Source organism: Etheostoma cragini, chromosome 21 (genome assembly GCF_013103735.1).
Source record: "Etheostoma cragini isolate CJK2018 chromosome 21, CSU_Ecrag_1.0, whole genome shotgun sequence".
NCBI lineage: Eukaryota > Metazoa > Chordata > Actinopteri > Perciformes > Percidae > Etheostoma > Etheostoma cragini.
Window position 1 is genome coordinate 21903175 of NC_048427.1, and position 17623 is coordinate 21920797.

At 40.0% G+C, this 17623-nt stretch overlaps 1 protein-coding gene across 1 annotated transcript in view; it reads left to right on the forward strand.

Moving 5' to 3' along the window:
- Positions 1–17623, forward strand: part of LOC117936602 (growth arrest-specific protein 7-like) — a 58968-nt gene that overhangs the window by 478 nt on the left and 40867 nt on the right. The window contains exon 2 of the mRNA XM_034859827.1: positions 7694–7919. Coding sequence (XP_034715718.1) covers positions 7716–7919 — 204 coding nt within the window. The 5' untranslated portion in view covers positions 7694–7715. The remainder of the gene's footprint in view (positions 1–7693; positions 7920–17623) is intronic.

Here is a 17623-nt window from a genome sequence, read left to right on the forward strand (position 1 = left end):
ACATTTAGGTATGTCACTGCTTGATGTGCTAACTTAAGCTCCTGTGGGTCATGTTAAAAGGGAGGAACTAGGGCTGGGCAATATATCATTATCATATCGACATCAACAGATGAGGCTAGATATCACATTGCATTTTGCATATTGTAATATTATGATATGACACAGTTTTCCTGGTATTAAAGGCTGCATAACAGTGATGTGATGAACTTATCAGATTGTGCTATCTGTTTAATTACTGGCCTTTACCCACTTAATCATTATATCAACATAATTGATGATTATTTATCTCATTGTGTAAATATTTCAAGAAAGCATCATTTGTCAACCCTACAATATATGTTTTGGTCAAAAATATGGTGATATTTTTATTTTTCTACATATTTTAACTGTTTGTACTTGTGTTTTATCTGTTTAACTGATTTTATGTAAAGCACTTTGAATTGCCCTGTTGCTGAAATGTGCTCTACCAATAAAGCTGCCTTGCCTTGCCTTGCCTTGCCTTTTGATAGATTTGTTGGAAAACTCCAGAGTAACATTTCAGCTGTCTGCACACGGGAGTTACCATATTTTCTACCAGGTCATGTCCAACAAGAAGCCTGAGTGGATAGGTAACATATTGGACCATAGGTTTAGACTTTGGGCATGTCTTTTTTATTGTGGGGCTTGGATTTGACTTGCACATAGTTTTTCCATCCAGAGACTCTCCTCATTGCCACCAACCCTTACGACTTCCCATTCGTTAGCCAAGGGGAGATTAGCATGGCCAGTATTGATGACCGTGAAGAACTGATGGCCACAGATGTAAGTCCGATTTACAATCTTTTCTTTTCCACATGCATTGAGTCTGACAACAGCCAGTATGATGTACTTTCAGAGCGCCATCGAGATCCTGGGCTTCACTGCAGAGGAGAGGATTGGCATCTACAAGCTAACAGGTGCTGTGATGCATTATGGGAATATGAAGTTCAAGCAAAAGCAGAGAGAAGAGCAGGCAGAGCCCAAAGGGACAGAGGGTAACTCCTTCTCACAGGATTCTGCCTCTTTCTTTTAGTTCTTTTTATATTGACAGTCCTTTATATTTTTTATGTAGATATGTTTTTATAAAAAGCTTTTTTTCTACTTCTCATCCAACTTTACTTCTCTTCCATCTCCAATCTCACTCTGCTTTATTTAATTTCTTACTAGAACTTTCAGTGGCTGACAGAGCAGTGTTCCTGATGGCTGTGAACTGCGGAGCTGCTGAAGGCGTTGTGTTAGTCAAGTTCCCGAGTCAAGGCTGGGAACAAGTATGTGACCAAAGGACAGACTGTTCAGCAGTAAAAATAGAAAAAAAACCTTTCCTTTAATATCTATGCTAGGATGTGTTCAGTCTGGAACAGCTGTGTATCAATTTCACCAATGAGAAACTGCAACAGTATTTCAACAATCACATGTTGGTGCTGGAGCAAGAGGAGTATAATAAGGAAGACATTGCGTGTGACTTCATTGACTTTGGAATGGACTTGGCTGCTTTTATAGAATTTATTGAAAAGGTTGGCTTATTCAAGTATCATATAACACAAATGTATAGGGACTAAGGCCACTGTACATGTGGTGATACATTTAGTGATTAAAAAGTCATAGTTTAATATGGCAAAAAAATCATAGTATAGTATGTCTAAAAAAAGGATAAATAAGTCATAGTGTGTTGAAAAAAGTGATTAAAAAGTCATAGTATGTGAAAAAAATACAATGTCAAAAAAGTGATAAAGTTGGGTGTGTACGTGTTTTTGTGAAAATTCTGTTTTTTACTGTCCTCAACAGCCGATTGGCCTCTTTTCCATCCTTGACTCTACCTTGAAAAACAAACTGTTTGACCAACATCTTGGGAAGTCAATCAACTTCCAGAAGCCCGAGCCTGTTAAAGGCAAGGCAAAGACTCACTTCTCCCTGGTGCACTACGCTGGAACGGTGGACTACAGCATCACAGGCTGGCTGGACAAGAGCAAGGACCCGCTGAATGACACTTTCGCTCAGCTCTAACAGAGAGCCAGTCTCAAACTGTTTGCTGTACTTGATTCTACCTAATATTTATCTGATGGTAAGAAGTGTCGAGTTTCTACATATTTTTTCCATTTAAAAGCTCTGCTGCTGAGCCTCATCATGTAGATAAAACCATTTGAGCTTGTAGAGATCTGTTGGAGGAACTGTAAAGAAAGCAGCAAAGAAGAAGACCTCAAGCTTCGAGAGTGTTGCAGCCCTCTTTAGAGTAACCACATGGTAAAATGTTATTGAATGTTCATGATTTTGAAAGTAATAATTGGATACAATAGTTTTAACAAAGTTTTGACACTAATAATGTCCAAAAGGGGAACTCCGCTGTCTGATTCCAAATGAAATTAAAACTCCAGGTATCTCAGTTCATGTTACAAACATTTTTTATTACACCATAGTGTCTCAAGCAGCTTTGAGTTATTTTGTTTTATCTTGCTCTTTTATTATTATCACTTGGTAGATTGCATAGACATAAAACAAAATAAATTGCAATTTTATGAGAATTGTACTGTATTGTCAGTGAATGGGTTGCAATAAAAGTTAAAAAAAATGATAATGTGGCTTTGGCTGACTTTTAGGGATTATGGAACAGCATTTGGTTATCCATCAGCGGAGGTGTAACAGTGTGTTCGAAAGAATCAAGATCTGCGGGCTACCCTAGCAGGATCCTTTATGGGGATTTCAAGCAAAGGTATAAAGCAGTAGAACATTTCTCCAGGAGAAAGAAGTGAGACTCTCTCAGCTATCGAGGGCTAAGCTTGCCTTCACTCAGAAAGTTGAAGAACTGAAGAGGTACGTTGAGGAAGAAACAAAGGTTTGTTACAATACTGCGTGCATACTCCCAATAGTGCACAGGGTTGGGATGATAATTGTTTGTTTCTGTGTGGTTATTAATTGAAGATACGTGTTACATTTTAAGAGGAAATCTCTGATTTGACTGAACAACTTGGAGAGAATGGAATAGCCATCCATGAGCTGGAGAAGACTAAGAAACAAAGTAAGACGGAGAAGACAGAGATCCAGACTGCTTAGGAAGGAGCTGAGGTAACTTCACGTAATATTAAGAGATTATATCTATATTATTTAATGGGCCCATTCTTATGTTTATCAATGTATTCTTAATTTGTATCTGTTTACAAGGTTCCACTGGAACAAAAGAAATCCAAAGGTCTGCGTATCCAGCTGGAGCTCGCTAATGTCAAAGCAGAGGTTGATCGCAGGCTGGCAGAGAAGGATGAGGAGGATGAAATCCAAGAAGATGAAATCCCATCACCAGCGCATTGTGGAAACTATGCAGTCGGCCTTAGACACTGAGAATAATATAAAAAAAATATTGAAAACATAGTAAACCTCTGAGATAGTAATTAATCAAAAATAAAACAAAAAATGCATCACATAGGTAAAAGAAATGTCATAAGAACATATCAACAACAACACCCTTTCCTGTCTTGTATTCAAAGTACTTCTGACATACTATTGAACAGTCCCTCTCCTTATGACATCACTCTTTCCTTACCTTTCTTGCCTTTACTTGGCACCAAACCTTCCCTTTCTCAGGCTGCTAAAGCTGAGTAGAACTCGTAGTGATGACAAAGAAGACATCTTCTCTGCAAGCTTTTAGTACAACTCCAGACTCACCATGATTGTTTTGCTTCCAGCTTGTAGCAGAATAAAGTGTGTGAAGCACAAGCCTTGTCATTATTGTCTTTCATTAGATATACTGTACAGCAAAACATAACCTTGTTTCTGAATAGCAACACACATGAATGGATTCTGGTACTTTATCATAGTTCCTGGTGTATGAGCAGTGCTAATGAGGCAGTCAGAGAAATCCATGTAACAGATAATCAGTTTGGTAGAAGGAGAATGCCTGCTGACATTAACATTCAGAGTTAAAATAGCACTGTCACTCGTCTACATACAATACCAGCTGCTGCTTTGTGTGGATTTGTAACAAGTTTTACATTTGTAGCCCTTCAATTAGTAGTGTTGTCCATAGATGCCTCACTATATCCTTTAACTTATTGCTACATGTAACCCTGGTTATTATCTGCAATGATGTGTGTCTGTCTGTGTACCGATGGTGCAGGAAGGATGGACCGGCTATGGCTCTCCCTTTAATCCACAGCACGCAGTCTTCATCCACAGTGCGTTATGTAAATGCAAGCATTCACATCTCCAGCTTGGAGAACCTTTGTTGAACCAGGTTAGCCGATTGAGAACACATTCTCTGTTGTGGTTTGGGATTTTTGTTTGGGTCTATGTTTCCCTTTCTCTGGCCTCCTTGGGTTTTTGCCTGTTTTCTCTGTGGTCCTGTGTCCCTGGCCCTGTCTTGTCCCCCTGTATCTGTTTGTTGTACCTTCTGCTTTATGTTGGTAGTCAGCTTCCTGTCTTGTCTTGGCTTGTCTTGTCTAGCTTTACTTGTGCCTGTCTGATTGTCCAGCCCCGCCCTACTGTGATTCACCTAATGTCTCACCTTTTCCCCATTATCTCATTACCTCTTGTATTTAACCTCTGTGTTCCCTTTGTCTAGTGCTGCATGATTAGTTTTGTCCTTGAGCCCGTTGTGCTGCATGTGTCTACGTTCCAGGAGTTTTCCCGTTCCTTCCGTTTGTTTTTTCTCTGTGAGTACTCCCCCGGAATATTCTCTTGTAATTGCCTTGCCCCACCTCTGCTTTTTGCTTTGGATTTTTTTGGTGTTCTTTGGATTCCCTGTGTATTGGATTTGGCGCGAGTGATTGAGTAAGAGTCTACAAAAATACGGATCAAATATAAAAACTGAATGTAGTACATAATCTGCATACAGTGTGTGCAAATGGAACAGCGCAAAAATACAGATATTATACAAATAGGACAGCAGTGCAGGTGAGATTGTGCCAGTGGGCCTATGCCATGGAACAAAAGAGATGATGAAGAGAGCGTGTGCAACACAGATTATATATTCTGTTTCTATACAGCAGGTATTTTTTGTGAATTCATTTTCATTGACCATTGTGGACAGTTTATGTCTGTGTCTCCCATACAAGACGATAGCTCTACCTTGTGGTTCAGGATGTAAAACAGCAACGTTGAGTGACTGTTTTTTTTTTTTTTCTGGATGTATTGATTCCAGGTCTAAAGAAGGAACATATAGACTCTGTATTTATGAGCTTGATTACAGCTACATTAGGGTGCCATGATATAGTAGCATGACAATATGTATATTTGGTCCTCTAATACTTTATATGAAGTCTCTTTTACATACAGTAGGCCTTAGTGGTCCCCTAATACTGTATCTGAAGTCTCTTTTATATAGACCGTAGTGGTCCCTAATACTGTATCTGAAGTCTCTTTTTCATACAGTAGGACTTAGTAGTCCCCTAATACTGTATCTGAAGTCTCTTTTATATAGACCTTGGTAGTCCCCTAATACTGTATCTGAAGTCTCCTTTATATAGACCTTAGTGGTCCCTAATACTGTATCTGAAGTCTCTTTTATATGGACCTTAGTGGTCCCCTAATACTGTATCTGAAGTATCTTTTATATAGACCTTATTGGTCCCTCATACTGTATCTGAAGTATCTTTTATATAGACCTTAGTGGTCTCTAATACTGTATCTTAAGTCTCTTTTATATAGACCTTAGTGGTCCCCTAGTACTGTATCTGAAGTCTCTTTATATAGACCTTAGTGGTCCCTAATACTGTATCTGAAGTCTCTTTTATATAGACCTTAGTGGTCCGTCATACTGTATCTGAAGTCTCTTTTATATAGACCTTAGTGGTCCCTAATATAAGGTGACCAGATTTCTCAGACAAAATCCGGGGACATTTTCAGCTCAGAAGCGTATTAACCTCCAAAATAAGTAATGTTTTTACTTTTGTAAAACTTAAAACGGGGACATTAGACCTAGAGCTGTTCTCATTAGGGGCTGAGCCCCCAAGGTCTGATCCTAGACCCACCCCTGCTGCTACTTCCTACTCCACTCCACTACACGTCAGAGGGGAATGTTTCAAGATAGAAAGTCCTAATATTTCAAGATAAAAAAATACTAATACTTCAAGATAAAAAGTCCTAATATTTCAAGATTGAAAGTCTTAATATTTCAAGATAAAAAAATACTAATACTTCAAGATAAAAAAGTCCTAATATTTCAAGAAAAAAATACTAATACTTCAAGATAAAAAGTCCCAATATTTCAAGATTGAAAGTCTTAATATTTCAAGATAGAAAGTCTCATTATTTCATAATGTTGTAATGTTTACTGAACTACTGACAGCTTTTGCTTTATTGCTCAAGGCTTGTTTCTGCAACAGCTCCTTGAGAATCCGATACAATGAAAACTATTGAGGACATATATTTTCCTTTGACATTGATGCAGTATTAAACGAGATCGCTCCAGTCGGCGGAAACCAGCAGCAATGGAAGTAAATAGGATAATTTTCCAGCTTGTATTTACGTTCATAAAGTGCTCGTTTTGCTGCTAACAGACTCAGATTAATATTTTAAGTGTCTGACAACATTATGGAAGAGATTTCTAAGGAAGTCGACCTTTCTGTTAAAGATTAAGATGCTTTTTAAAACTTAAAAATCCGCGAAATTGCGTTCGCTACACCCACCAGACTCCATGTAAATAATCAGTGATTTTAGCATCGTAACAAACGGCTTCTAAAACCTCTCTGAGGAGCGCTGGCTCTGGCTGCCTTCAGCCTGCGGGTGTAGGGTGCAACTATCGGCTACGTTTGGTCAGTGTTTTCTTTCTTTCATTGCAATTTCGGGTCTGTCAGTCAAAGTGAAAACCGGGGACATTTCCGGGGACAGATCCAGCCGGGGACAGGTCGCCAAAATCGGGGACTGTCCCCGGAAACCGGGGACGTCTGGTCACCCTACCCTAATACTGTATCTGAAGTCATTTTTATATAGACCTTAGTGGTCCCCTAATACTGTATCTGAAGTCTCTTTTATATAGACCTTGGTAGTCCCCTAATACTGTATCTGGAGTCTCTTTATATAGACCTTAGTGGTCCCCTAATACTGTATCTGAAGTCATTTTTATATAGACCTTAGTGGTCCCCTAATACTGTATCTGAAGTCTCTTTTATATAGACCTTGGTAGTCCCCTAATACTGTATCTGAAGTCTCCTTTATATAGACCTTAGTGGTCCACTAATACTGTATCTGAAGTCTCTTTTTTTAAAGATCTTTAGTGGTCCATAATTCCAAACTAAAACAAAGATTAAAAACCCAAACGACATACATCAGTGTAAAACATAGGCAGGGTGTAGCTGTCAGTTTCATGATTATTTTCCTACTGTATAGCCGACCACTCGTCACACAGTGGAAAGAGCTTGGCTATAAACAAAAAACTACTTAACTAAAGGCCCACTTACTCATTTCCCCAGCTTTCAACTGCATTTTCCCGGTAGGCTAGATTGAGTTTGCTTGGTTGCCATGGAGATAGCTTGCAAGATAGCTTGTCACTTCTTTGCTATTTTTTAACACGTTGTGCTTTAATTTTGAAGTTGGATTTGTTCAACTTCCGGTGGCCACGTCTCGCTCTGTGCGGCTTGACACTATACAGAGGAAAGAGTGCAGACGGTGCTTTGTAATCTTTATAGACGGAGCTGCCGTGCAGTGTCGAGCCGCGCTGAGCCGAGCCAAGCCAAGCAGGCTGGAACAGCGGAGCGGGGGGAGGACAGCAGATGTTCAGCGGCACTCAGGGCGCCATGTCGGCTTCGTTCTGTAAAAGTTTATACCCGTTCAGCGGCGAGCAGCACCGGCAGGGACTGAGCTTCCAGGCCGGGGACATCATCAGGGTGGTCCAGGCTCTGCCCGGAGGCTGGTGGGAGGGGGAGAGGGATGGAGTCCGAGGATGGTTCCCCTCCAGCTACGTGCACGTCCTGGAGGTAAGAACAGAGTCCAACTACTACCCTAACCCTAACACCTGTACTTCTGATTTGAACTTTACACAAGTCTAAGTGGAGCTGGCTGTCACTTAGCCTTAATGACTTAACTCGCTTTTTATTTTCTATTATCTCTCTCTCTCTCTCTCTCTCTCTCTCTCTCCCTGTCTCTCTCCCTGTCTCTCTGTTTCATTTTCGGTTTGCTTTATTGGCATGTTGAACTCCATCTGTGTTGCCAAAGCATAAGCAACATAAAAACATATAAACAACATACATCCAATATAATAAAACAAGTAAACAGGATAATTATGATAGAATTGTAGATACGCTCTCTCTCTCTCACACACACATACACCCACCCACCCAAACACACACACACACACACACACACACACACACAGATACACACATGAGGATAAAGACATCATTGACAGTATTAATAAGTGGTTTTCCCGTGCTGTGCTCATCACATTAACTGGAACCTTGACTGTCCGCTGGGCGGCTGCACACTTCCTCATTCCACACATTCCTCAGTGAAATCCTCAGGTCGCCACTCCCTCTCTTTCTATCCCCTCTCTCTCTCTCTCTCTCTCTCTCTCTCTCAGCCCCTCCCTCCCACCTTCTCTCAGAGACTTCAGACTCTGCTGTTCCAACCACTTTCTTACTTGTGTGCCTCTTTGAGTACGTGGTTGAGTGGGTGAAGAAAGAATTAATATTGATTTCACCGTCAAAAGGCGTTATGAGTCGTCCAGGTGCTCTGGTGTTTGTTGCAGCCTTGGAAAGATGAACATGAACTCAGACTGGGACCTGGCTTTAGGGAATTGATGCCCAGCTAGATAAAAGCTCAGCCTTTAAGGCTGTATGAAGCAACAACAACATGCTTATCTGATGTTGGTCGACTTATCTTAGGTAGGGAGCAACTGGGCTCTGCAGATGGTCCATTACCCCCTCCACATCTGAACTGGTCTGAGGAAGAATTCAGTCCTGGACCGACAGCCCTGGTCCCGTCAGAGAGCCGTTTCCAACTCTTTGGGCTAAGCTGATTGGCTGCTGCCTGGAGTCTTAGATTTAACATACAAATATCCGCCGATACTTGATTTTTATGGCAAGATACTTGGCAAGAAAATCTAAAGCAATCAACCAACATTAATTCCCTTAACATAAAAGAACATTTTCTGATAAAAATGTTTACACTTTATTCCCAAAGATGCCGCAGAAATATGAATTATTCCATATAATAATGCATATACCGAAACTCTATTAAATGTGTTTGAGAAAATTATCTTAACTCAAGGTCCTTTTTACTGGCTTTGTGTGACTGTGTCCTAATAAGCAAAGTGAAAAATCTGGAAATAGCTAGTAAGACGACCTTGAGTTAAGGTTATTTCCTCAAACTACTTTCTTAGACTTGAATTCTGAAAAAAATGAATTTAAAGATTAAGAAAATAGTTGCCGTACAGTTTCAAAGAAAAAAAGAATCCCGGGCACTCTTCTTGCAAAAATTATACCAAAAGCCTTTTTTAGATGGTTATTTCATATCCAAATCTTAAATTCAAAGTAGAGATGGTCAGCAACCCATGTGTATCAGCACAAAGCTGCCTTCTTAAGGATTATAGTTTTAGGGTTTCAGAAATTACAGTGATGTGTGTTGATGATATCTGGGCTTCAGCGTCAGTGCAACGTTCCACTTCCAGGACTACTCCGGTGTCGTCAGAAACTTGGCCAGATGTCCATCCCTGTCCCTCTGTTGGCGTTCTAACCTCTGTCCCCGTCCTCTGTCTCTGTGTTGGCGTTCTCGCCTCTGGTGGATTTCTGAGGACTCTGGTTACCTGGTCCAGTTACAATAAAAACAGATACGCAGCATAAACAAAATCGCACAGAGAGGAAAGGAACAGGTCACATGTGGCAGTTGCATTTTTGAATTACAAGGCATTTTAACGTGGCCTTAAATTCATTTAATGGGACTAGATCATTTAGATGGATCAAGTTTTGCAAGTTATTCCAAGACCACGGAGCGAAGTAAGACAAGGCTTTCTTCCCCAGCTCAGTAAAAACCCTTGGAAGCTGGTAAGAGCATTACCTGGTGGAACGGAGATTAAAACAGCTAGAATTCAGCTTGATGAGATGACATAAATATGCCAGCAGTTTACCCAACATGGCCTGGTATAGAAAAATATGCAAATGAAGTTGTCTACGTAGACTTAGTGTCGGCCAGCCTACCAGTTCATACAGCGTACAATGATGAGTACGGGAATAAGAGTTAGTTAAGAAGCGCAGAGCACTATGGTACACATAATCTAACAGGTGGAGAGTACTAGAGGCAGCATGCATGTAGACAACATCACAATAGTCCAAAACACTTAAAAAAGTAGCCTGCACAAGTGTTTTTCTGACAAGTTTTATTTCTATAATAAAACACCAGCCTTAGTTTCAGCTTTTTTACAAGCTTTTCAACATGAACTTTGAACTAAAGTTTGTTGTCCAGCCAAAAACCTAAATACTTACATGATGAAACATTTTCAATTTAGTCTCCACTTAATGTGTTAATAGTTATATTATCTGGGGATTGGGAACGAGCCCTTGAAAATGTCATAAATTTTGGTTTTCTTAGTATTTAGCACTAACTTAAGGCCACGTGGTGAAACTTGAAGCCGTTGAAAGGCTAACTGAAGGTCATTCAAGGCTTGGTTCAGTGAAGAGGCAGCTGAATATATCAAAGTATCATCTGGATAAAGGTGCAGTTTAGCAGTTTGCACGTCCTTTCCAATATTATTTTTGAATATAGAAAATAAAATAGTGGCTAAAATCGAACCTCAAGGAACACCCATAGAAATTTCTAAAAAGTCTGATTTAAGACCATCTATAGAAATACATTGCGCTCATTCCGTAAGATTTCCGTTTTTAAACCAGTTAATAGCTTGTTTTCCATACCAATGTTAATTAATCTATCTAGTAATAGATCATGGTCAACAGAGTCAAATGCTATGGACAGATCCACAAATAAGCCAGCGCAGTGTTGCTTTTTGTCCAAGACATTTATAATGTCATTTAATAGTAACAAAGTTGCTGTAACAGTGCTGTGTCCAGCGGTAAAACACGACTGTACAATGTACATCAGTTAGAATGTTGTGCTCTGCCAAGTATTCTTTTAATTGACAGTTTACTTGAGCTTCCAAAATTTTTGCAAGAATAGAGTTTTGAAATTTGTCTATAATTGTGAAGATTTAAAGGGTCGCCACCCTTTAACAAAGGAAGCACATAAGCTGCTTTCCATAATTTGGGAGTTGAACTTGTCGGCAGACTACAATTAAAAATGTATGCTATAGGCTTAGCTATAAATTCAGCTGCAACTTTTAATAAGAAAGGTTCTAGGTTGTCTGGTCCTGAAGATTTTTTTGGGTCAATAGCTTTAAGAGCAACACAGACATCCTTTTTTAAAATGGGTCTGAAAACAAAGGTTTATGGTGGTGTTTCAGAACTGGAGTCGGAGCAATGATAACTTGATTTGGACTCATCAAAAATACAGCCAGCTGACACAAAGTGATTGTTAAAATGTCCAATTATCTCAATTTTGTTTTTAATTTCAACTGAATTTACTACTATTACCTGGTCCTCAAATCTCTGCAGGGTAAATCCATACAGCTATGTAGACTATCTGTCCAATCTGAGGACTATGGTTACCTGGTCCTCAGATCTCTGCAGGGTAAATCCAGACAGCTAGCTAGACTATCTGTCCAATCTGAGTTTTCTGTTGACGACTAAAACTACTTCTGAACGTACACATGTTCCACCAAAACAACTTCCTTCCCGAGACTATTTAGCAGAGGCACCGTGGCTCCGTCCGGCGCTTAGTACCCTGTCTAAATGTGATTGGTTTAGAGGAATGCCGATAAACCAGTGCTTGTTTTTCTCCCATCCCAGAATGCTGAAGGTCTGGCTAGACTAGCCACACCCTCCTCCAGAGCGCTGTGGAGGAAGGTCTGACAAAGCGAGACTAGTGTAACGTCTGCAGAGCGTGCTCCAGCGCTGCGCCTCCACTATAACCAGGGATATTTGCTACAGCTTGCATGAGAGCAGCACATAATTGGTGCGTATGCACGGCAGAGATCAGCTAACAAGCATTAAAACTGGACAGTCTGCTGTTTTTCTTTTTTCATGCAAGGTGTGTGCAGAAATGGATCATAAAGTGTCTATATTTCTTTTAAATCACACTAGCGATACACAGGAAATGACTTCTTGACTGTCAGTAAGCGGGCTGGCAGTTTGGTTTGGAGAGTTTATTTGTATTACTGTTTTCTATCACTTGCATCCTCTGATAACAGCTGTCTGTAACAGTGCTGTGCCAGCTCCAAAAACTGAAGAAACAACAAAAAGGTGTACCACGGTACACCTGTCAGGGTTAGGGTCGAGGTACTCCACGAACAGTCCACACACGTTATACATGCAATGTAGCAAAAGTAATACAGTAGTTAATCTGGAACAAAGAGATTTAATAACTACACTATGCAGGCTGAACTCCACACAATGAATCTGGAGATGTCCCCCAGTTCTCCGCCAATGTGTCATCTGTATGCATGGCGATGAATTGACTGATGGTGACACCCAAACACTTCTCTATTTGATCATTCTGGAACTTTATTGAAACACAGAGGAGCTCTATAAAGAAATCACCGCCACTGCTAAATGATCAGAAACTGAGGCTGATGTGTGTCATCACCCAGACAGGGATTGTTGCTAACACTTTATTTAAAGGGGTGTGCATAGACTGACATGGCACTGGTAATGAACATGACTGAATCTTTATGAATGTATATGATTATTTTAGTCCAAACCTGCACTGTGTCAAAGACGACATGCTAAGTGATGAGTGGCCTGTTTGAACAGCAGCTCAGCTCTGCAACTCTTGTCATCTTCAGTGTTTGTCTTTGTTTTCCAACCCTCACTTCACTTACTATACAACTGTAATGGGGCATAAAGTATTACACAATACATTCTTCATCTAGCAATCTAAAAGGGCAATGACTTGGTAAACCCACTTCACTATTTGTATATTTATTTTAATCACCTGTACCATTTACTTTTCTCACCTTTTCATTTCTGAGCTTGGAAAAGGCTTCCATTAAAGCTGAAAGGATTTATCGATCAGATGATTGGAAAACAGGCACTCTGACTATGTCAGGTTGGCATATGGTATTGAGCAATTTCATTTATTTTCCTGGAAGGATTTACTGAAAAGCACTGGTTGCAGCCCTGGTTACCATACACACAGATACTGTAGAGCTTCTCATAAGACCTTGTGTCAGCTGCGGGTGCCATGTTGGTGGCCCATAGTAAAACCAGTGGAATTCATTGGTGACTCGCACTTCAACAACCTGTCGGAGGCAGTTCCACACTCTGGTTACTCTGAGGCTGAAAATGACATTTCTGTAACGAATCAGGACTCCCCCACAAGTGTTGAAATATCAACATGGGCAGTTAACATGTGATAGAAGCGGTGCAGCTGGGCCTGCCAGGGGCGATCTGGAGGGGCCCTCCCCCTGACCCCTTCATGTGGAAGACTCATGTTATGTATTTCTGTCCGAGGAAGCTGGCGATGTTTGAGGTTGAGTGGTCCCTGATGACTTTGTTTTATAGATCTTTTATCAATTTGTTTTTTTACCTTTTTTCTTTTATCAACTGGTATCTATTCTTAATCAAAAACAAATGCATTTACAAAGGTAATCAAAGTCTGTAGCAGTATCACAGGTACTCAACAGAAACGTCTGTCTGGTTAGTATAAATAAGAAAGCAGAATCCCTTCTATCCGACAGCCCCCACCCCTGTCTTCTGGTTCAAGAAGAACCAGAAGACAGGCTGGCTGAACTCAAGTAGGATCAGGTCATATCAGCAAGACCACAGCCACGCATGATAAATATGTTGTTTTTGTGTTCTCACATTTTTGCTAATGTTACATTTGTAGTCATTGTGTGTACTTGTCACTGGTGCAAAACTATTTGCCCCTTAGGGGACAAATAAAGTTCTACTTGACTTGATGTTGAGTGCAGGTTGACACGCCCTATACAGTAAAGTGTGACTTTGAAGAGGTCAAAGTCAATTCCTCTCTACTTAATAATAATAATAATAATAATAAATTGAATTTGTACAGCGGTTTTCCCAAGCTCACAGTTGCTTTACAGAGTAGAAACGGTACTTAACTTAACAACTTAATGTTAGGCTCATATTATTCTTATTATAGTTGTTATTATTATTATTTATATTATTATTATTATTATTATTATTATTATTATTATTATTATTATAATAGCGTCATGTATTGTGTAACCCCTGTAGTGGAGTGGCCGCGGTTATAACACACAGCCAGGTTCTTCCCCTGCACACCAGCCCTTTAAAAAGACTGGTAGTATGTGGCAACAAGAAACCTTTAAAGTTAGTAGGATGATATCAACTTCAGGTTATTGTGACAGAGAGAACTATTTGAAACCTTAATCTCTTTGGTCATAGTCTACACCAGTGTAGCTATTTGGAGTTATAGCATGAAAAGCATGAGCTCAGTTTAAGAGTAATAACAGTTATTTTCAACTTAGGTTTACCCAGTTTTTTCCCCCCTCATACCAATGGACGTTGGCCAAAATCTAGTGAAATATTTCTCCATGTGCTCTGTAAATCTTTACTTGTAGGGATCACTGGACTAAAATATGGTTTAGAAGTGCGAAAATGGTGGATCAGTTTTTGCCCTTAGTCTGGATCAACCAAGGAGGCTAAGGACCTCCTGTGCATTAAAGAACTTTGCAGTAGGGTTAATGTGTTGATCATGTTTTGGATGAAAATGGATTAGTTGTTCTGTCTCTAATAGATGGATCAGTGTGTCCCAAAAAGCCAAACATGATGTCCTCAAATGTCTTGTTTTGTCCTCAACTCAAAGATTTTCAGTTTACTGTCTCAAAGGAGAGAATAATCTAGAAAATATTCACATTTAACCAGCTGACATCAGAAGTTTCACGGTTTTCTCACATAATAAAGTTGACTCAAACCAATTTGAAGATGGCCACATGGCGTGGGTGCTATTATTAAGTCTTTGATGTGTGGTTTGATGTTTAAGTTAAGGGCACGTCGAGATGTCATGTGGTCATGTCAGAAAAGAAGGCAGGTGTTGGAGTTTAGGACATAGATTAGCATCAGCCCACGTTTAGATGTTAAAACAAGCATTTGGATTTATACAATTGGGGCACATTTAGAGGGTCAATGTCACCCATCCATCTCTTATCCACTGCTTATTTTGCCGGGTCTTGGTGGTCTCAACTCTACACTGCAATGGCTGTGTAAAGTGGCTGTGCTTGGTGGATTGTTGGTTTTGAACATTATAGAAATTGCAGCCACTCTTTTCCAATTCTAATGTTTGCGAGAATGGGAGGCGGGAGTTGAGACACTGCTTTACAATCTGACAAGTGATTTTTTTTTTTTTTTTAAAGCATGACAACTTAAGGGTAAGCTGGTATTTTACCTGGAGTATAAAACTATAGTCCTTCCCAATTACCAAATCAGTAAAAAGACCTTTTTTCCCCACATGGAACCTGGTTTCCACATCCTCAGGATCATGTTCAGGAAACCTCTGGAAAACACACGCACGCACCCAAGCAAACACACACACAGAGTCACACATTCAGTCAGGGGGTGCTTAGTCACTCAGGCTTGTGTGACGACAGAAAAGCTTGGTAGTGTCCAGTAATCTAGCGTGTTGAAACTCCGGCCCACTCACTCCACACAGCTCTAACCAGTCAACCAATCAAGGGATCTCAGACAGCAACAGTTGCATCCTATGACTCACCATTTCTGGAACATCAGTGTGTGTTAACGCTGCTAACCTGTTGAAAGCTGAAAGAGGGATTGTGACTCAGTTGTTGCTAGAGATGTTCCAATACCATTTCACCAAAAATGAACATACTGCACATGCATGATTGTGATATTATTATCATTGCGGTAAGGCCTGGATCAGGTTTAACACTTTGTAAAACATTAATTAATACAGCGAACGGAAGCCATTTATTTTTAAATGTATTTTTTAACAGTATTAAACAGTAGTGCAACAGCAACTATAAGAATAGATATTTTTTTTAATTAAAGTGCAGCCACAATATTGCAAAAAAAGGTATTTCAATTTTTAAATAGAACAGTATAAAACTAACTAGTAAACAGCAACTTCAATGATTTCTTAAAAAAAAAGACTTAGAGTGCAGCCATTATGTATTCAAATTAAAAGACATTCATATCTTTAAATAGTGCAGTATTTACCACTAGTGGAACAACAACCTATAAAGTAAACATGAAAAATGCAACTCAAAAGAGCAACAGCTACACAGTAAACAAATACTTTAAAACAAGTAGGCTACACATTGCAGTAGCCTTTTAGCGATTTAGTATTACTCATAATAAAAAAAAAAAGGCAGATTCTTCTTCAAGAAGATGAGCCTTTCTGACCTCTCTCCTCCTAGTCTGTTCCTTCTTGCGTCAACCATATTGGACGCTGCACTGAACAGTCTCTCACTGTCAACACAGGTACAAGGAGCATAGAGAAACTTTGCAGCAGTGAAAGCAAGGTTGGAAAACCGAATTTGGTCGACTCCCCAGTACTGGAATGGGTTGTCTGAGCGTGGAACCGTTGGCTCTGTCAAAAATGTCTGTATTTGAACTTGTGTGCTTGTGCTACTTGCCCCACGTTCCTCATCATGCTCCTGCAGGGTTTCCTCCAACAGGCCTTTCAAGCTGCTCCTTCTGCTGCTGCTGCGGTCTGGCTGTGCTTCCATACGTGGGGCTTTATGGGGGTTTTCTGGCATTGTCTCTTCTCCCTCAAGTATGGTCCTGCTCAGTAACGCATCCATCTTCTCCACTTCTTGGGTTAGAGCATCCTTGGCATGCTTGATGCTCCTGTGAAGTATCTAAAAACAATGAAAAATAATAAATGTCTTAATGTGTAAAATAAAGAAACAACCTCCTCCATAGTAACTTTTAGTAATCAATGATAATGCAATATTTAGTTATCCAAAACACCATTTCAAAATGTTGTTTATATTATAGACACTTAATACAAATATTAGACATACCTGTCTATGAATTGTGGGTCTAAAAGAGTGGCAACTGCATACAAGGGCTCATTCTTGATGGTCTTGAATCTTTTCTGGACAGCCTCAAGAAGGGTTGTTTTCATGGTTTTTATACCAGTGTCCCCCTCGTTCTCATGAGCAAGCAGGCGTTTCAGCACTGTGACTGAGGGGATGACTTCAGCTGCAGAAGAGGTGAAAGAGCTTATCTGTCTGGTCATTTCTTCAACTGGTGCCGGAACAGTGATTATTTTCTCCAAATCCCACTGGTTAGCCGTAAAGGTCACTGGCAGATTTTGGTCTGCTCCATATACTGAAATTGATCGCTTCTGCTCCAGTAAACTCTCGAACATATAGTAGGTACTGTTCCACCTTGTTGCTACCACTTGGTGCAGACGTTTGGTGGGCATTTGCCGATCTTTTTGAATATCCTCTAGGCGTGTAGTAGCCAGTGGCGAGTGTTGGAAATGCTGAAACTATCTTGCTACAATTTGCCAGTGCATCACTCACACTTCTCTGTGACAGTAGCACTTCTATGGAGCTAGAACAGTGACAGTAACCTGTGGTATTGAAAATAAAATGTGGCATTGAAACAACAAATATTGGCATTGA